This window comes from Euleptes europaea, chromosome 15 (genome assembly GCF_029931775.1).
Source record: "Euleptes europaea isolate rEulEur1 chromosome 15, rEulEur1.hap1, whole genome shotgun sequence".
Lineage (NCBI taxonomy): Eukaryota > Metazoa > Chordata > Lepidosauria > Squamata > Sphaerodactylidae > Euleptes > Euleptes europaea.
The window spans coordinates 5,107,222-5,128,123 of NC_079326.1; the positions used below are offsets into that span (position 1 = coordinate 5,107,222).

Sequence of the window (20,902 nt, forward strand, 5' to 3'; positions counted from 1 at the left end):
TACTTAAGAACAAAAAAGTGTGTTAAAGGACTAATATATACTAATATATTTCTACTAGATTTAGCGAAGGATTGTGCACATGCTGTTTGTAGCATTGGTATGCTGAAATTTTTAAGCCAAAAAAAGCATCTATTACTGCAATAGCCAGCCCTAAACATAGCCAGCCGGTATGGTATAGTGGTTAGAATGTTGGACTAGGGCCTGGAAGACCCTGCTTCCGATCCCTACTCTGACATAGAAGCTTGCTTGGAAACCTTAGGCTGGTCGTGCACTCTCACCCTATCCTACTTCACAGGGTTGTTATGTGGATAAAATGGAGAAGAGAAGAATGATATAAGCCACTTTGGGTCCCCAGAGAGAAAGAGGGGTATACACCAGTGTGGTGTAGTGGTTAAGAGTGGTGGTTTGGCGCGGTGTAATCTGATCTGGAGAACCAAGTTTGATTCCCCACTCATCCACATGAGCGGCGGAGGCTAATCAGGTGAATTGGATTTGTTTCCCCACTCCTACACACAAAGCCAGCTGGGTGACCTTGAGCAAGTCACAGCTTTGTTAGAGCTCTCTCAGCCCTACCTACCTCACAGGGTGTCTGTTGTGGGGAGAGGAAGGGAAGGTGATTGTAAGCCGGTTTGAATCTCCCTTAAGTGGTAGAGAAAGTCGGCATATAAAAACCAACTCATCAGGGGAAATGTACACAAAAGCAAAGAATTCACCCCTTCAACCTACAAGTTCACAGATCTCAAGCAGTCCATTGCCTACTTAAAAATAGAAATACTGCACTGAAAAGAAAAGAACTACCTATTAAAATTATTTTATTAAAATGTTTTTATAAAACACCTATTCAAAATACAGAACGTACAACAAAACTGTACAAAGTAACATCAGTTACAAAAGAAATGCATCATAATTCAGTAATAATAGTTCAAAAGCAAACTAACAAAGGAAAGTATTGTCGAAGGCTTTCACGGTCAGAGTTCATTGGTTCTTGTAGGTTATCCGGGTTGTGTAACCGTGGTCTTGGAATTGGAAAGAAAGATACTGCAGACTTGGCCAACCTGAGAAATCAGCAGTGGCTGAACATGGACTGACACAAACAAGACACTGAAAGACTGGACAATTCTACCAACTATTTTGTCAGATTGCACAGAGAAGCCATTGAAATTCATAAACATCAGCACAACTTTAACAGAAAAGAGGAGAGTTTAAGAATGAATAAGGCTTGGCTTCCTGCCCTGAAAAACCTCCAGACAAAGACAACATTCAACAATAGCCATACAGATTAGCTTTGGATTACACACATTAACAGATCACTTCAGGATACAATGGTTCCATATTAACATACCATACCCTCATTAGCACATTATCTTGATACTTACAGGACAATACTTTTGCAGGACAATACTCAGCTCAAACCCAACCCTTTCTGACTATATATTACTCTTCCTACACCCTTGACACTGAGAGACACTGTCCTTCAGTGTTACTACTCTGAAGATGCCTGCCACAGTTGCTGGCGAAACGTCAGGAAAGAAAATTCCAAGACCACGGTTACACAACCCGGATAACCTACAAGAACCAATAACAAAGGAAAGGTTTTTTCAAACAGCCAAATATGAAACCTGCCCAGGGTCATCTCCCCTCTCCTTCCAGCAATTAGGATATTGTCAGGCTCAGGCGTCTGTCCCTAGCATCCCATAAGCAAACTCGTCCAGGCCCGCAACTCTGAAGCAGTAATACTTCATTAGGAGCAATAGGACAGAAAAGAAACTGACTGTCCACAAACAGGTAAGGCTTGTGATGAGGAAACGTTGGCAGATTACATGGTTTAAAAGCAATGCAGGCTATGGAAGTAAACATGAGCAAGCAATCCCGAGATAAGCAGTTCCCAGAGAGAAAGACTAAACAGCGGCCTAACATCTGCGAAGCTGCGCAAAACAGGATGGGGGATACTATACACAGTTTCCAGGCATGAGAACTGAAGACTTGACATGTAGCCAAGCCCTGGCCTAACTCAGGCCAACAGCTTGTACTGCTAGAGAGCAAGGCCAGACATTCTGCCCCCCCCAAGGCCCCCCTCCCACCGTCACTGGGTGAGGTTTTTGGGGGTACGCCTCGTAGAACTGGCTCACTAAACGGGGAGCAGCTACATGGTGTTCTGCGACCCACTCATCATGGCTAGGGTCCAGGTGTTTCCAACGAACTAGGTAATAAAGCACTTTATTGCGAACTCGGGAATCCAGGATCTTGGAAACCGAAATGCTTCTCTTCCCCCCCCCCCCCCAACACCGGGAGCTCGGGAATGGGACCAGGGTGCCATTCTGGTGCAGACACGTGTCTCTTTAGCAGACTGACATGAAACATTAGGTGGATGCCCCGCAGGGATTTCGGGAGGCTGAGTTCCACAGTGACTTCGTTAATGAGCCGTGAGACTGGAAAGGGCCCTACATATTTTTCACTGAGTTTTTTACACGGGCGTAAAGGGCAAAGGTTCTTGGTGGACAGATAAACCTGATCCCCCACCTTAATCTCCCACCCTGGAGAACAATGCTTGTCTGCTTGTTCCTTGTATTTACGTTTTGCCCGTTTCAGCCACTTCCATGTCAACCTCCACACCTGTAAGATTCATGTTACCAAAGGGGCCAAAATCTTTACCATATACCACTTGGAACGGGCTGAAACCTGTGGACTGCTGGGAAGCATTATTATACACATATTCTGCAAAAGGCAAAAAGATTGACCCAATCATCCTGGTGGTAATTTACATAGCAATGCAAATAACATTCCAGTACTGAGTTAACCCGTTCTGTCTGACCATCTGTTTGAGGATGATAGGCACTAGATAAACCCTCACCAGTTATTCCACCCCCACGTTTCAGGAAAGCCTTCCAGAACTTTGCACGTATTGTAGGCCCCGATCTGAAATTACCTTCTTTGGAAAAGAGTGCTATTTAAAGACATGTGACACAAGCATTTGGGCTAACTTTTGAGTTGTGGGAAGCCCTGTGCAAGGAACTAAATGAACTTGTTTAGAAAAAAGGTCTGTGACCACCCAAAATACTGTCTTCCCCCTGTTGGGAGGAAGATCTGTGACAAAGCCTTCCAGAACTCCGGAGACAAGCAGGTACATACAGTTTATTTTCTTTAAACCAGAACTCCCCCCGCTGAGTCATTTTGCCGGGCACACCATTCGTGGCCCCCTCTGCCTGGCAGGCATGAATCAGGGCAGCCTTAAAAGAGTCCGGTAGTCCTTCTAAGGGGGTGACGACGGCCAGGCAACTCATCCAGCTGCTCGGGCGTAAACAGTGAGTCTGTGTGATGGTCCACTTTACTCTGTTATTTGGGGAGGTGAGAAAGCGCGTTGGCCAGCTGATTTTGCTTGCCGGCTACATGCTTGAGAACAAAACGGAACTTAGAAAAGAACTCAGCCCAATGCACCTGTTTTACTGTGAGTTTGAGCGTTCCCTTCAGGGCCTCTAAGTTTTTATGGTCTGTCCATACTTCGAAAGGGATCTCGACCCCCTCCAGGAAATGTTTCCAGACCGTGAGGGCGTTTTTTACAGCGGCCGCCTCTTTTTCCCAAATGGGCCAGTTCAATTTAGACTGCAATAACTTTTTTGAAAAGTACGCACAGGGTTGAAGCTGCCCCGCTTCCCCCATCTGCAGGAGCGCCCCTCCCATCGCTACATCGGAAGCACAATGAAAGGTTTCTCACAGTCTGGGTGTTTTAGTATGGGCTCAGAAGTGAACAGTTTTTTCAAAGTGTCAAAAGCTTATTGACACTGGCGTCCAATTCAACCGGGAGGAAGGCAGAGTCACCGAGCCCCCCTTCCCTTTCTTTTTTAACAAGTCCATTATGGGTAATGCCACCTGCGCAAAATTTTTGATGAACCCTCTGTAGAAATTAGCAAACCCAAGGAACTGCTGCAATTGCTTGCACGTAGCAGACGGCTCCCACTCTAAGACCACCCTCACTTTCTCGGGATCCATGGCTAGACCTTTTTGCGAAATTACATACCCCAGAAAAGTTAACGTCTCTTGATTAAATTCTTTTTGGACACCTTGGCAAACAGTTGATTGTCCCAAAGTTGTTTGAGCACCTCCTTGACCAATTTCACGTGTTCTTCGTACGTTTTTGAATAAATCAAAATATCATAGAATCATAGAGTTGGAAGGGACCACCAGGGTCATCAAGTGAAACCCCCTGCACAATGCAGGAAATTCACAACTACCTCCTGTAAGGCTTGCCAGCCTCCCTGGGCAATTTCCATAAAATCACTCGCTCAGACGTTCATTTAGAAGCAGGTAAGTTTATTGGAAAGCATCAGGTAGAATTCAGTCCCTACATCACGGTCAAAGCTGCAAGTGCCCGCTCTTTCCAAAGGGTGAGACTATAAACAACTCTACATTGCAGATGTCGGTTACATGTTTTGAGAAAGACGTGATAACAAAGCTAGCTTACTCTACAGCATAGACATCAAAGTACTCAGAGGCTCGTTAGCACAATTCTACAGAAGCCAAGGTCAGGGGAAGGAGGGGGGACGAGGAGAGGAGAGCGAGCGTTACATTCCAGTGGAGGCCTACACAGGGGTTACTACAGTTGAAGCCTGAACCAAAGTCCCAGCCAGGTCTGCCCCGCCGCTTGTACGGGCGAAACAGAACCGAACAGAAATAAAACAGAGCAGCTCCTCACACTTCCCCCCCCACCCCTAGTGACCAGAAGATGGCCAAGATGCCCTCCCTCTCATCATCTGCCTAAGGTCACAGAATCAGTATTGCTGACAGATGGTCATCTAACCTCTTCTTAAAAACCTCCAGGGAAGGAGAGCTTACCACCTCCCGAGGAAGCCTGTTCCACTGAGGAACTGCTCTGTTAGAAAATTCTTCCTAATGTCTAGACAGAAACTCTTGTGATTTAATTTCAACCCATAGGTTCTGGTCCAACCTTCTTGGGCACCAGAAAACAACTCGGCACCATCCTCAATATGACAGCCCCTCAAGTACTTGAACATGGTTATCAAATCCCCTCTGTCTTCTCCTCTTCAGGCTAAACATACCCAGCTCCTTCAACCTTTCCTCATAGGACTTGGTCTCCAGACCCCTCACCATCTTTGTTGCCCTCCTCTGGACATGTTCCAGCTTGTCTACATCTTTTTTTAAATTGTGGTGCCCAAAACTGAACATAATACTCTAGTTGAGGTCTAACCAGAGAGGAGTAAAGCGATACCATCACTTTGCGTGATCTGGACACTATACTTCTGTTGATGAAGCCCAAGACTGCATTTGCCTTTTTAGCTACAGAATCACACTGCTGACTCATGTTCAGTGTTTGGTCTACTAAGACCCCAAGATCCTTTTCACACACACTACTGCTCAGACACGTCTCCCCCATCCTATAATTATGCATTTGATTTTTCCTACCTAAATGCAGAACTTTATATTTGCCTTTATTGAGGTGCATTTTATTAGTTTAGCCCACTTCTCCAGCCTGTCAAGATCATCCTGCATCTTGGCTCTGTCTTCTACTGTATTTGCTACCCCTCCCAATTTAGTATCATCTGCAAATTTAATAAGCATCCCCTCTATTCCTTCATCCAAATCATTTATAAAGACGTTGAACAACACAGGGCCCAGCACAGATCCCAGAGGAACTCCACTAGTCACTTCTCTCCAAGTGGTACTCTTTGGGTACGATCTGTCAACCAGTTGCAGATCCACCTAACAATAATAGGATCTAAACCACATTTTCATCTCGATACACAATCACCCCTTTGAATAGCAAGTCATGTAACACCTCGTTAATCATTTGCATGAAGACACTAGGGGCCCCACTTAACCTGAAGGGCATAACCAGGTACTCAAACATTCCAAAACAACTAGAGAAGGACGTTTTCCACTCGTCGCTTTCCCGTATTCGAACACGGTAATAAGCCTCAACCAAATCTAATTTGGTAAAGATATGGCCTTCCTTCAGATGGCTGAGCAGATCTGGAATCAAGGGCAGAGGGCAGGCATTAGTCTGGGTAACCGCATTGAGTCTGCGAAAGTCAATACACAAGTGGAGATCCCTGTTTTCTTTCGCACAAAAAAAGAAGGAGCTGAGCAAGGCGCCGAGGAGGGTCGAATAAACCAGTGGGCTAGATTCTTGTCTAGGAAGTCCTGCAGCACTGACTTCTCCTTAGGACTCATGAGATAAATTTTTCCCTTCAGCAGTTTGCCCTCCCCCACCAACTCAGTGGCACAGTCCGTTTTGCGGTGGGGAGGCAGGAAGCGCACTCCTGTTCGTTGAACACATCTGCAAACTGAGTGTACTCTACAGGCAGTTTGGGGGGTACAGGGTCCCGATTCTTTGCAGCTAAGGCGGCACATCCCCGCACGGCTACCTCCCTTCGGTGCCAGGAGCATTGCGGTTGGGCGAATGCAACAGTCCGAGCCTCCCAGTCTATTATGGGACTGTGCCAATTTGCTCCAAGCACCACCAGGTACTGGATGTTTGGGACTATTGTAAAATGGATCTGTTCCCAATGAGTCCCAACTCCCAAAGCTACTAGGCCTGTGCGCCGGTGGATGGGGCCTCCCTTAAAGTCACTGCCATCCATTTGGGCGAAGTGGATGGGTTGGGGCAAGTCCACCGCTTTCACTTTTAAAGCTTCAAAAGTCTCCTCACTGATCAAAGTTCATGCGCACCCCGAGTCAACTAATGCCTCTACTGAAATCTGCGCCCCCCCTTGTAATTTTGCAGGACGTTTAAAAACAAAGTCTCTTCCATATCTGTCACCATCACTGGAGCTCCCTGCTCTCGGTCGGACGAGGTCTGCTGCGGAGCCCCTTTTACAGCAGACCTGGGTTGTTTTTTGAGTGATGACTCCACGCCTCTTCCTCCTCCGAGGTGGTCGAGCTGTCTGGGCTCGGTACTGGTACATTTGTAATCCGCGACCCTGTTGGATTGAGTTGTGAAGTATGCTGAGCCTCTCAGCTAGTCGGCGCAAGGTTGAGAGTGCTGGCTCCTCGTCTCCGGGGGAGCGGTACTCTTCTGACGCTCCTTGCCTCCAGGTCGCGCCGCCCCCTCCTTGGTAGAGCACGGAGCGGGCGGAGGCCCCTCAGAGCTGGAAGGGCAAGCGGCAGCAAAATGTCCCATTCCGCCACACACCAGGCACGCCCCGCTCTGGAAATGCCTTGCTCTCTCTCCTGTCGGGGCGACCGTCTTCCCTGGTGGTCCTGCAGCCCCTCTCAGGACGGCTCGCTCCAGCCGTGGCCCGGAGTCCCAAGCTTTGCATTGTCTTGACAGGTTCAACAATTGCTGCCGGTTTTCCACTTCTACTGCCAGCAAAATCCACCCCTCCAGATCAGGAGGGTCTCCTTGCATGAAAGCCCAGTGGAGCACCTCAGCATTCAGTCCTTCTCGGAAGTACTGCACACATGTAGCTTCACTCCAGTCCACAACTTTGCTTGCCAGCAACTGGAACTCACTCGCGTACTGCATCACTGACCTGGATCCCCGGCGAAGTTGCAAGAGAGCCGTCTTGGCCCACTCACTCTGGTAGGGATCTTCAAAGCGCCTTCTGAGCTCCACCATAAAGTCATCCAGGGTCCGCAGCACCCGGGAACGAAGGTCAAACTGTTGAACCATCCAGCTTGCTGCTTCCCCTTTCAGCAGCCAAGCCACATACCACACACGACTCTCCTCCAAGGTAAACGTGGCCCCCTGTTCTCTCATGAAACCATCCACTTGCAACAGAAAGTAAGGGAGCTTATCCCCGGAGCCGTCAAATGAGGCCCGCAGCTCCCTCCACAGAGCTGGCGATTGAGGCTGAGGGGCGGGTGGAGGAGCAGGCACTTGCGGATGAGTGGGCGCTGGCGGATGAGCGGGCGCTTGCAGAGCCGCCAAGGGCGCAGGGTGCTGGGGCAACTGCGGCGCCGCTTGCAGCTGTGCCCGCTGCGCCTGCCGAACATCAGTCACCTCTTGCCAAAGTCCCTCCATCAAGCCCCACATAGTAGCAACCTGTTCCACAAGCTCCTGATTCTGGTGGTAGAGACGCTGGTAGTCCTTGTCACTCTCCAGCCCTCGCTGCATCTGGCGTGGGAAGCCCACTTCCCTATCCCACAAGTCCTGTGTGTGGCGGAGGTCCGCACCCCACACCGACGGTTCCTCCAAAAGCCCCATGTCCCCCATCATCGTATCGAAAGGACGGTCCCAGGGTTTTTCCCAGACACCGGAGCTCGCTGGCCTCCGTCACCGGGTAGTCACTCTGGAGGGTTGCCTTGCACGGGTATAGTGCATCCATGGCTGCAGTACAAGTCCCAACAGCCCCGAGGTCTTGGGAACGGCACCCTGGCATTTATCTGCACCCATATCTGGAAGTACTGGCCTCTCCCTCAGGATATATGGCTCTCCAACAGGCCGCCCTGCGCCCTCCTTGCGACGCCGCTCGGCCTCCTCGGCGGCAAGCCACTCGGCCTCCTCCGCGGCGCACCGCTTGGCCTACTCCAGGAGGAGTTGTCAGATGTCCTCCGAATCGTCCGCCATGGTGTTGGAAGGGAACGTGACACAGCAGCCCGAAAGCGGGAGACGGGAAATAAAAAGTGATGAACAGATTACAAGCCTAACGTCAGGCTCTGTCCCTAGCATCCCATAAGCAAACTCGTCCAGGCAGGCAACTCTGAAGCAGTAATACTTTATTAGGAGCAATAGGACAGATAAAAGAAACTGACTGTCTACAAACAGGTAAGGCTTGTAATGAGGAAATGTTGGCAGATTACATGGTTTAAAAGCAGTGGAGGCTTTGGAAGCAAACATGAGCAAGCAATCCCGAGATAAGCAGTTCCCAGAGAGAAAGACTAAACAGCGGCCTAACATCTGTGAAGCTAAGCAAAACAGGATGGGGGATACCATACACAGAGTTTCCAGGCATGAGAACTGAAGACTTGACACGTAGCCAAGCCCTGGCCTAACTCAGGCCAACAGCCTGTACTCCTGGTAGAGGGCAAGGCATGACAGATATCTGCCTTGCCTGGATTAAAATCTCTTTCCCCCCCCTCCCTCCTCCAGCAAATAACCAAGTCTGAACAAAGAAACTGCTGCACCTGGATCAGAATAAAAAGACTAGAGCAATATGTTGACACCAGATTCATATTGCTAGATTGTTTTCCATAGTACTATACCACCAAGCCATGCTAGAAAGCATTGGGAACAAAAGTAAACATTTAGGACCCCTCCCCCAAGTCAATTTTTAAGGGATAGTACAGAATTCCAGGAGGTGGGATCAAAATCTTTGCAAAATAATACCCCACCCCTTCCAGAACAAACTGATTGAGTTTTTCAGCTGTCTTTGATGCACAGGACCACACTTTCATTGACCAGATGCAGATTATTAACCACCAAAGCAGTAGTTGAGTCAGGGGTGCTTGCTAGTATTGGCAATAGATTGAATTGTGTGTGAGCAGAAGGGTTGTTAAGCTGGTACATAGTTTTCCCATATCGCAGGGAAAGGAAAAACTGGAGGCGCTTGTTACAGCTGCTCCACACTCGTCTTTCTTCTAAAGAAGCCTGGGATGGGTGAAATTCCAGGGTTCTTGGTTTGAGACATGATCACTTCTTTCCAGGTTGGTTCATTTGGGCTGCCTTATCTTTGTTGCCCCTGTGCTGAAATGAAGGTAGGTTAGCTTTTGGTTCTGGAGCTACAAAGAATGGTATTCATAATGGTTGTGAGAAGACTGGAAGTCATTGTTTTTAAATGTAAATCATTTGGGCCTATGTAGATTGCTGATGAAACTCTGTTGGAAAGACAGAACCTTAGAGATGGTCTAAATGATTTATTATGGAATCATCTATTAACTGTATAATCAGTTGAAGAAAAGATATGAAAGCAGTGTAGTTGAAATGTAATTTTTATTCCAGAATCCAAATCTGACATGCATGTTTTGTAGTAGGTTTATTATAGACATTGCAAGATGAGGGGTTGTTTACAAGCCAGCATGAATCACTTGCCTGATGAGTCACTTGTACCCACTCTGAGGTATATAGTCATTCCCAAAGAAGAACTGTAAGTCTCTTATGATTTTCTAGCTCACTTTCAACTGTGACCTGTGGATAATTATCAGGACCTAAACAATAACAATGTGTATGTCTGCACTAGCAATAAATCATATTAAACCACTGAGATGTTTTTAACTTCCCATGGATTCATACCAGGGAAACTCCCAAAAGGAAAGCTCCTTTCTTTCTAGCCACATGATAGTACCTCATTATAGGCCTCACTCCTACATTCACTATTCAAGCAAGAGTCTTTGAAATCAATAGGAGCTGTGCTTGAGTAATGACTTCTGGACAGCAGCTTTAGTGATTATTTTCTCACTCTTTGAACTTGCCAGATACCTTTTTTTTTTAAAGTTTGGCAATTGTCATTATGCTCTTCTGTTGACAGATTTTCACCCAGTCTCTCACTATTTGTGAGTATAATTTGTTTTATTTTAGAGGCCATACAGCTCTACTTCTGACTATAGTGGCAGGTCATTCTTCATGTCTGTCTTTGTGGCTTTTTCTGACAGTTGAGTAGCTTTCATTTTAATTAGATGTGCTGTATCAGGATTTATCAACTTCCACCTAAAGGGCATGTGCCAAATGAACTCAGCAGTTATGTCAGGATGACATTTAGTCTTTTGACATATTTTAATTAAGAGAAGAAAAAGCCTTTAAATAAATATCAGATCATGGGAACTACATGTGGAATAGCAGTGTAAGAATTTGTGTTCTTAACTTGAATGTCTGAAACACATATAGAGGGTCGGACCATCGCAGTAATTTCTCATGAAAGTAAAGTGATGCTCAAAATCTTACAGCAAAGGCTGTTACCATATATGGAACGAGAAATGCCTGATGTTCAAGCTGGTTTCAGAAAAGGAAGAGGCACTAGAGATCATATTGCAAATATACGCTGGTTACTGGAGCGTACGAGAGAATTTCAGAAGAAAATCAGCTTGTGTTTCATAGATTACACCAAAGCTTTTGACTGTGTGGATCATGAAAAGCTATGGCTGGTTTTAAAGGAAATGGGTGTGCCACTACATCTGATCGTTTTGATGCGCAACCTGTATTCTGGACAAGAGGCCACAGTTAGAACAGAATATGGAGAAACTGAATGGTTTCCAATTGGCAAAGGTGTCAGACAAGGATGTATTTTATCTCCCTATCTCTTCAATCTATATGCAGAACATATAATTAGGAAAGCTGGATTAGATTTAGATGAAGGTGGAGTGAAAATTGGAGGGAGGAACATTAATAATTTGAGATATGCTGATGACACTGCATTATTGGCAGAAAATAGTGAAGATTTGAAACAACTACTGCTGAAAGTTAAAAGAGAAAGTGCCAAAGCAGGACTACAGCTGAACATCAAGAAAACAAAAGTAATGACTACAGGAGAATTACACAAATTTAAGGTTGACAATGAGGAAATTGAAATTGTTCAAGACTTTCTATTCCTTGGCTCCACCATCAACCAAAAGGGAGACTGCAACCAAGAAATTAGAAGGAGATTGAGACTGGGAAGGGCAGCCATGAAGGAGCTAGAAAAGATTTTGAAGTGTAAGGATGTGACTCTGGCCACCAAGACTAGATTAACTGATGCCATCATATTCCCTATTACTATGTATGGGTGTGAAAGCTGGACAATGAAGAAAGCTGATAGGAAGAAAATAGATTCCTTTGAAATGTGGTGTTGGAGGAGAGTGTTACAGATTCCGTGGACTGCCAAAAAAACAAATCAGTGGGTTATAGATCAAATCAAGCCTGAACTGACCCTAGAAGCTAAAATGACTAAACTGAGGCTGTCGTATTTTGGTCACGTCATGAGACGACAAGAATCACTGGAAAAGACCGTCATGATAGGAAAAGTTGAGGGCAGCAGGAAAAGAGGAAGACCCAACAAGAGATGGATTGACTCAATAAAGGAAGCCACAGCCTTCAGTTTGCAAGATCTGAGAAGGCTGTCAAAGATAGGACATTTTGGAGGACTTTCATTCATAGGGTCGCCATGAGTCGGAAGCGACTTGACGGCACTTAACACACACACACATAAAGAATGTAGTGTGAAACTATATTACAGGAAAGAAAGTGAAGAGAATTAGATGTACCAACTCTACTCAGAAATATTCATTAGAACAAGGCAAACCAAAGCCTTTAAAAATGTGTCTACAGTGGTGTTCAAATGTCCTAAGCTGAAATCCGTCTGTGGTCAAAAACCTCAACACAGGGTTTCCTCATCCCTTGTCTTCCTCAATATCCTCCTCCCACAAACTCTTCTGCTCCCCCCTTCTCAATTGTCTCCATAAACCCCTGGGCCACAATCCTCTCTCTCTGTCCCCCCAGCCAAACCACTGCACTGTCCCATATGAAGGTACGTGGTACAAGAGTCAGAAGGTACTGATAATACATGGCTAACAGTAGCTCACAGTTTGGGTAGTACAAAGTTTCTGACGTATGCTGTGAAAATTAAAAGAACAGATCTAAGCGATTTGAAACTCATGCCATGCACAATATACTCGTGTCATCTCCTGACTTTGAAAATGTTTAATGTTATATGTTGTTCAAATTGTCATAAAATAATAAGATTTTGAAACATCTGAAGGAGCTGAAAGCACAGGAGACAAAACATAGAGTGATCATGATGTACAAGATCTTTTATGCAACAACAATACTGGTAGAGATGGTAGATGAAGAGTCAACAATAACCCCACTACATGGGATCCAATGGCTTCTTCTTGGCCCAGGTATAATTATGAAAATTACTACAATTCTGTGCCAGTCTCAGATGCATAATGCCCTGCTTTTCAGCTTCCAGAGCTAGTCTTTGGAACAATTGCTGACTTAGATGGATTTTCACCTGGCATTTCTTTAATTATGGAACTGGGGTTGTCTGAAAATAAGGTAGAAAAAGATAAATCTGTTGTCCTTGAAAATTACTTAGCTTCCCTTGCACAAGCTACTGGATATCTCACCATGGCTCAAACACAGTTATAGGATTATACTGTTAGATACTTTTAAAGTTCTGAAAAGGAGAGATGAGTCTAAGGGAGCAACATTCCCGGCGGTCCTCCTGACACTACTTAATGGTCTATATTACCTGATTCAATAAAAGCTACATTACATATAAGATTAATCCTGCATGTCCTGTGTTGTTATGTGTTCTGCTTCATATTTTTCCACCAGCAAAACAAGTATTAATGTTAAGCAAAATTATTTTGCACATCTAAGACATTGCCGTGGATAGTTTCACAAGTGATACTTAGATTTTTGCAGTTCCTACACCAGTAATCTGAACGACACACCTACATGGATCAGAATTTAATTAAAATTGCCCTTTGTTTTCTATTTTGTATTAGCATGCCATTGTATTCTAGATTTAAATGAATTAGAATCCCTTGTGGAAAATGTCTTTAATAGCAATGCTATTTTTATTGAAGTATAAAATATTGCAGTTGTGGCGTTAATACTGTAGAAAGAAAATATATTACCTTTGCTCAGTAATATATGAGATTGTGAGCCACGAAAAAGAGCTATGTTGGGGCAAGCCAGGAAAAAAATTAACCCTCTGAGAACTAACCACGTCTAAATAAGTTCTCAAACCTACAAGCTCATTTTGATAAATTTTTGTTGAATGGACTTCTTAAAACTCAGATTTATAGCCTAAAATTTAATTGGGAAAGTAGAATAAATCCTGTGGTTAAAAACTTGGCTTTCTCAATGAGTGTAGAATAACTAGGAATTAATCCGTGGCACACCAGGTGGCAATCTTTGTGCAGCGCAGCGGTAGAGTTCAACCTTCGCTGGTCTCGTGGAAACCAAGCCGACCGCAAGACATTGGCGCATAAGGGCACAATTCGCTCCGCCAAGGCGGGGGTGGGAAGGGGGGCCGAAACGTCCAAGTGGCCCCGCGGAGCTCTTTCTCTGCCCCCACTTGGGCCAGCGGCATCGCCCACAGAGTCGTGTTCCGTCCCAGCCCGGGACATCCTCCTCTCCCCCGCTCCACTCCGGCCTCGGGGGGGTGGGGGAAAGAGGGAGGGATGGGGAGGGGGGGGAGGGCGCCCTTCCTCATGGCCCCTGTAAACTGATGCTCAGGCAAAAGCCGGGCGGCGGAGCGCGGCGCGCTGCAGTCCCCCGGCGGGACGCGTCGCAGGATGCAAGGCGGGCGCGGGCGGGCAGCTGCAGCGGGCGCCCACGGTCTCAAGCCCGCGATGTCTCTCCTCGCCAAGCTCTCGCGCAGCCCTTACCCGCAGGTGTTGCGGCCGGGAAGGAGCGGCGTCCCCGGCGCGGCTCCGGCCCGTCTGTTCCGCCAGCTGCCCGCGCTGCCAGGCCGCCAGTCCCCGGAGGCGCGGGATGGCGCCGCCGCAGCAGCCCAGGACAAAGGCGGGTCGGCAGGGCCCCCGCGGCGGCCGCGATGCCCGCGAGCGAAGAGCCTGCGGGAGATGCCGGGGCCCAGGCTCTTCTCCAACCTGCTGGAGTTTTTCTGGAAGGACGGCTTCGCGCGCGTCCACGAGATCCAGGTGCGCTCTCCCCAGGGGGGGGGGTTTGGCGCGCGGCGGCGGCGGCGGCCTCTTGTGCCCCTCGGGAGAGAAGCGGCGCCGGGGCCACAAGGCCCGCGCGGCCGGCGGGGGGGGGGGGTTGGCGGCTGCCTCGTTCCTCCGAGAGCGGGGCGGGCCTCCTTGCTCGGAGTCCATATCGCACCGACCCCGGGGGGGGGGAGGTCAGAGGGGGAACGGTCTCCGCGGCCTCCCCGCCCCCGCCCCTCACGACGGACTTCGTGGTCGGCGCGTTGCCGGGGCTTCTGCCGCTTGACGCCCCCCCCACCACCACCCCCCCACCCCCCCCGCGTTCGCCTGCGGACCTTGACGGCCTGACTCGAGGGGGGGGAGGGGGCGGGGGGGGTCCCACTCAGCCGCCGCATCCGGTTGCCTGAGGCCGCCTAGCCGGGGCGACCGTTGAAGGCGGAACTGTGGGGAGGGGGAGGGGGGCTTCCCTTCAAATCCTTTTGTGGAAAACGGTTTCCTCTCACGGTATTGACCAACCAGAGTCCTCCCTGAAAATGCCGGGGCCGGGGGGGGGAGGGGGGCGACGAGGAAAAGCCGCTGTGGACCTGGCCTGCCGAGCCTGAGGGCCGCGCCTGTTTCAAGGGCTCTGCTTCGAGCGTTGACCTGAGGGGGAGAGGGGGGGGGAGGGGGAGTCTCTCCCGCCTGAAGCCCAGATGGAAAATGAGTGATCGACTGACCCCTCCTCCCCCCCCCAAGAAAAAGCCCCCCCTTCCCTCCCCCCCTCCCTCCCTCCCTCCCTCCCTGCCGGGTGCCGGCGTGCCTTCCCCGAGAGCCAAGCGCCGCCGAACAGACGCGGGCGGCAGGATCCTCCCGGCCGGCCCTGCTGGGCGGACTCGTGACGAGCGCTCGCTCGCTGGGGGCCCAGGACGGAGGCCCCGCCCCCTTGCTCCGCGGCCCGGCCTGCTCCGCGGGGCGGGCGTGTGTGTGTGTGTCGCAGCAGCAGCGGCGGCGGCAGCTCCCGCGGCTCCCTCAGGCAGGGGACCGACGCGCCCTTGAGGGGCTCGAGTGCTGCTTCTGCAACCAAACCGCCGCACTGCTTCCCTCCTCCGAGGCTGCGCGCCTCACGCGGGCCTCCCTTCCGCCACCTTGTTTTCACAGCAACGCTTGACCGACTCTCCAGCCGCCGCCGCCTCCACGATACACCCGCCACACCGCCTCCCCCGGTCACCCCCCCCCTTCTCCCTTCAGTTCCCTTTGGCTGTAGCTGCTGAGTTGGGGGGGGCAGGGGGGGGCTGTAACTGAGATCCCTTCCTGCTGGCTTTTGACCCCTCATTTTTCAACATCTGGTTGTTGGGTCTGCCCCTCCCCCAACACATGACCCGACCGTTGCCATGGAACAGGAGTGTTTTCACACTACCTATGCACACACACACACACACACCCCCAAGGACCTGGTGCATTTGTTGCTGCCACTTACAGCACTCACGTTCCACATCTGTTTGCCAAACGGATCACAGGATCTATCGTTACGGGCAGTACGCAGGAGATGGGGAAGAACTATTAATCAAGGTTCCCTGAGAGACGACTCTGCGAAAAAGGCCCCATTACCATTGATAGCAAGTACAGACCGAAAGGTACCTGTAAACTAGACACGTGTTGATGTCAATGTGGCCCGTTTTCCAGTTTGACCCCAAATTTACAACAAAATAGCCTTCACATAAAGAAGCCACCTTCCTTCCGATGTGTCTCACTCCTAAGAACTGCTCATTGAGTTTCTACAGGCAGCTTAAAGAATGACTCATAACTGGGCCCAGCCCAGCATGAGGCGAGGCAGGTGGCCCAGCTCCCAGCATGGCCCACGGGAGCCCTGGCTAGGTGAGGGAGATGACGGCTGGCTTGGCCTGCCTCATCCCCAAAGAGGGGGAGGCAGCATCTGATTTGGCCTGCCTTGCCCTGTATAACATGAGGGAGGTAGTGAAAGAGGGAAAGAAGGAATTTTGTGTGTGTGTGTGAGATGCCCCGACAAGTCTTCTGTTTGTAGCTACCTATCCCATAAAGGGCCCTGACCTGGGTGGCCCAGGCTTGCCTGATCTCGTCAGATCTCAGAAGCTAAGCAGGGTTAGCCCTGGTTAGTATTTGGATGGGAGACCACCAAGGAATACCAGGGTTGCTGTGCAGAGGAAGGCACTGGCAAACCACCTCTGTTCGTCTCTTGCCTTGAAAACCCCATAAGGGGTCGCCATAAGTCTGCTGCGACTTGAAGGCACTTTACACACACACATCCCATAAAGGCAGATCAGAGAATCAAGGGAGATGTCCAAAGATCTTAAAAAAAGGTAAAGGTCCCCTGTGCAAGCACCGGGTCATTCCTGACCCATGGGGAGACGTCACATCCCGACGTTTTCTAGGCAGACTTTGTTTGCGGGGTGGTTTGCCAGTGCCTTCCCCAGTCATCTTCCCTTTACCCCCAGCAAGCTGGGTACTCATTTGACCGACCTCGGAAGGATGGAAGGCTGAGTCGACCTTGAGCCGGCTACCTGAAACCGACTTCCGTCGGGATCGAACTCAGGTCGTGAGCAGAGCTTTTGACTGCAGTACTGCAGCTTAACACTCAACAAATAATCTAAAAGTAATCCAAGAGGGATGTGAAATGTTGTGCTGTCAAGTTATTTCCAATTTATGGGGACCCTATGAATTAATGTCCTTCCAAATGTCCTATTGTTAACTGCCTTGCTCAGATCTTACAGACTGAGGGCCATGGTTTCCTTGATTAAGTCAATCTATCATTTTGGGTCTTCATCGTTTCCTGCTGCCTTCAACTTTTCCTAGCATTATTGTCTTTTCCAGTGACTCTTCTCATAATATGTCCAAAGTACGATAGCCTCAGTGTAGTCATTTTAGTTTCTAGGAAAATTTCGGGCTTGATTTGATCTAGAACCCACTGATTTTGTCCTTTTGCAGTCCACAGTAGCCATAAAACTCTCCTCCAACACCACATTTCAAAGGAATCAACTTTCTTCCTGTCAGCTTTCTTCATTGTCCAACTTTCACACCCATACATAATGGGGAATACTGTGGCATGAATTATTAACCTGATCTCAGTTGCCAGCTGCCCATCCTTACAAAATGTGCCAGCAAATATTCTAAACTACACAGACATTGGTGCCAGGCAGGGATGCCAGCCTCCAGGTGAGATCTGGGGATCTCCTGGAATTATAGCCATCTCTAGACTACAGAGATCAGTTCCCCAGGAGAAAATTGATGCTTTGGAGGATCAGCTCTATGACTTTGTACCCCATTGAGGTCCCTGTCCGTCCCAGGCTCCATCCCTAAATCTCCAGGAGTTTACCAACCTGGATCTGGTAACCCTATACCCCATCCCGCGCCACTGGCCGTGGGGGGACGGGACCTGGCAACTCTAGTGGAAGGTAAATCTTCAAGTCTGTAACCTAACTGGACAAAGGGAGTGTTTCAGTGTTCAGGGAAAACTCCCAAAACTGGTAAGATGAGAGGTATTTAGATGAGGAGTATGTGCTTGGGCAGACTTTGGTGGACAACTTCAAATAGTCTAAATTAGATCAGTCTCAGGAAGAAATAAATTTCTTTGCGAAATACTGGCATTACAACTTTAAGAAGTTGCTGTTGTGGTGACTAAGGGATTTCAGTTGCATAAGCTGAATGGTTTGCATTAGCTCAAACAATACACATTACTGCAGACCGAGTCACATTTGCTTTCAATTACTTCCCATAGCTTTTCAATTAATTGTTGAAAACATTCTGTATGTCAAACAGCATTATTTATGTGGCTAAAGGCACACTGTGCCCAGTGTCTTCCCATTGGATCGTTTATCCTTTATCATGGGCTGTTTTCAGTCATTAAAGGCCGTGATTCAGAATCTGATGGCCAGGTTTTGAGCACAGCACTATTTATTCGTGAGACATCTGTTCATTTCCAGTTAAAATGGTGAGATTGGGCACCTTCCACTCATCCAGTGGAGTCCTTGGGCCAAAGCCTCTGTTCACCTCTTCAGGAGCACTGTAAACAAGAGAGAATTGATCCAAAACCCTTCAGCCACAACAGCAGCCACTTCTTAAGCCATCCAGTGTGACACACAGAATGTTCCATGCATCATACCATATGTGAAAGGGGGAGGGAGTTGAACAGTTTTACAATGAAGGTTCTGTTTGTCAGTAACCCGATTCCATCATTAAGCCAGGCCTAGCCATCTATGCTTAGCAGTGTGCAAGTTAAAGGGAAACAGCTTTGATTCAGAAGTGCTGTAGTTATATACTCCTGTTCTCTGTAGTGTTGAACAGGAAAGTAGAGTCTGATTTTTCCACCTAAAAAAATGTATGCTTATAAGCAAAGCCTGCCCTGATACTCAAGGGAAAAACAGAACAAAAGCAATGACTGAACCAAAGATCAGGAATGGCTGGTGCAAACTTTTAAGCAGATCTTCCAGTTATGCCTACCATATAGAGCTGGTGCCCAAAATGCCATTCTGTAGCTGCTGGAAGCTCTATGTTGGAAGCTCTAAAGATAAATCTGTCAACACACCCTGCATCTTACACCCCCCCATGTGTTGGAAAGAATATAGAATTAACTTTTGTTAGAAAAAAAGTACTAGAATTTCTGATTGAGTATCATCAAGAAAAATCTTACTGTGTTTTTCCCCAAACCAAAAGAGAAAGCTCTTACACAGACAGCATAAAGGAATAGCATTCTAAGAAAGGCTGTTGTTACATGGTGTATTTTAGGACAGAGTATTAATTTGAGTTCCCATTTAAATATTAGGTACATCATACAATTAAATTGTTTGTTGCAGTAACTTGTTGCCACTGTAAAATCACATTACCTGATTACCTAAGCATTATGTGATTAATAATTCAGTCTTATTGTAAGGATTTAGTTGCTAGACTGTGTAGAATCTGGCTTCCTTGTCCTGATGCTGGTGCAAAAATAGCAGAACAATTGGCAGGGCACTAGCATTGGGGACAGGATGTAGAGCTAGTTCAACAGTGAATGCTGGAGCTGCTGCAATGAAATATGCTACAGCCAAGACATAAAACTGATGAGCAGCAGTGATTGCTTCCTTTAGTGAGGGCATTGTGCTGGCCAAACTGCAAATCACAGCATCCCACAGGGTCTTTTGGGTTAATACTTACATTTTATATCATGATGTGCGAGATTTAGGAAGTTACATTAATGGTGGTGGGGCAACCTATTATTTACACTATTGCAGCTATAGTAGCAACATAGTATTTGACCACTGAACATAATTTCCAAATTAATCCCACATATTCTCAAACATAGCTGCTGTTTCTTTTTCTTAATGGATTGGATTGCTCTGTATGTGTGTGTGAGATTCTTTTTCTTTTTCATTCTTTCTCTACCACTTAAGGGAGAATCATTATCAAACCAGCTTACAATCACCTTCTCTTCCCCTTCCCACAACAGACACCCTGTGATGTAGGTGAGGCTGAGAGAGTGTGACTAGCCCTAGGTCACTCAGCTGGCTTCACTTGTAGGAGTGGGGAAACAAATCCAGTTCACCAGATAAGCCTCCGCCGCCATGACAAGTACTTGTCCAGCACCTGCTTGAAGACTGCCCAAGAGGGGGAGCTCACCACCTCCCTAGGAAGCCGATTCCACTGATGAACTACTCTTACTGTAAAATATTTTTTCCTAATGTCCAGCTGGTACCTTTCCACCCATAATTTAAACCCATTATTGCGAGTCCAACTGTGCTGCAAACAGAAACAGCTTCTTGCGCTCCTTGAAGTGGCAGTCTTTCAAATACTTAAAGAGAGCAATCATGTCCCCCCTCAACCTTCTCTTCTCCAGACTAAACATTCCCAACTCCCTCAGCCTTTCCTCCTAGGGCTTGGTCTCCAGGTGCTTGATCATCATCACTCTCTTCGGCACCTGCACCATTCTGCTCACATCCTTTTTGAAGTGAGGCCTCCAGAACTGCACACAGTACTCCTGGTGCAGCCTGACCAATGCGGTGTTCAGCAGGACTATGACATCTTGTGATTTGGATGGTATGCCCTTGTTGGTAAGCTGCACTGTGGCTCTTCTCCACTGGCCATCCCCGCTTTTAGGCCAGCGCAAATCCCAGCATAACTGAGAGCATCATCTTTGCAAACCTGTTCCCCACCCCCAACTGCCTTCCATCAGTGCTGCTGACAGTGAGGGATTGTGAGCAGCAGGTGAGAAAATATAAATTTATAACCAAAAATGCAGTACATCAATATATATATATATACACACACACACACATACCTGTAAATAATTATGGATATCTGTTGAGCATGGAAAATAACTGTAAAATATAAGCTGTATAAATTTCTCTGGACTGGCCAAAAATTTCCATAA

At 47.8% G+C, this 20,902-nt stretch overlaps 1 protein-coding gene across 1 annotated transcript in view; it reads left to right on the forward strand.

Annotated features, from left to right (window-relative positions):
* The first annotated feature begins 14,229 nt into the window (after window positions 1-14,229).
* Window positions 14,230-20,902, forward strand: part of LOC130487860 (cytochrome P450 27C1) — a 43,703-nt gene continuing 37,030 nt past the window's right edge. Inside the window, exon 1 of the mRNA XM_056861405.1 lies at window positions 14,230-14,538. Coding sequence (XP_056717383.1) covers window positions 14,230-14,538 — 309 coding nt within the window. The remainder of the gene's footprint in view (window positions 14,539-20,902) is intronic.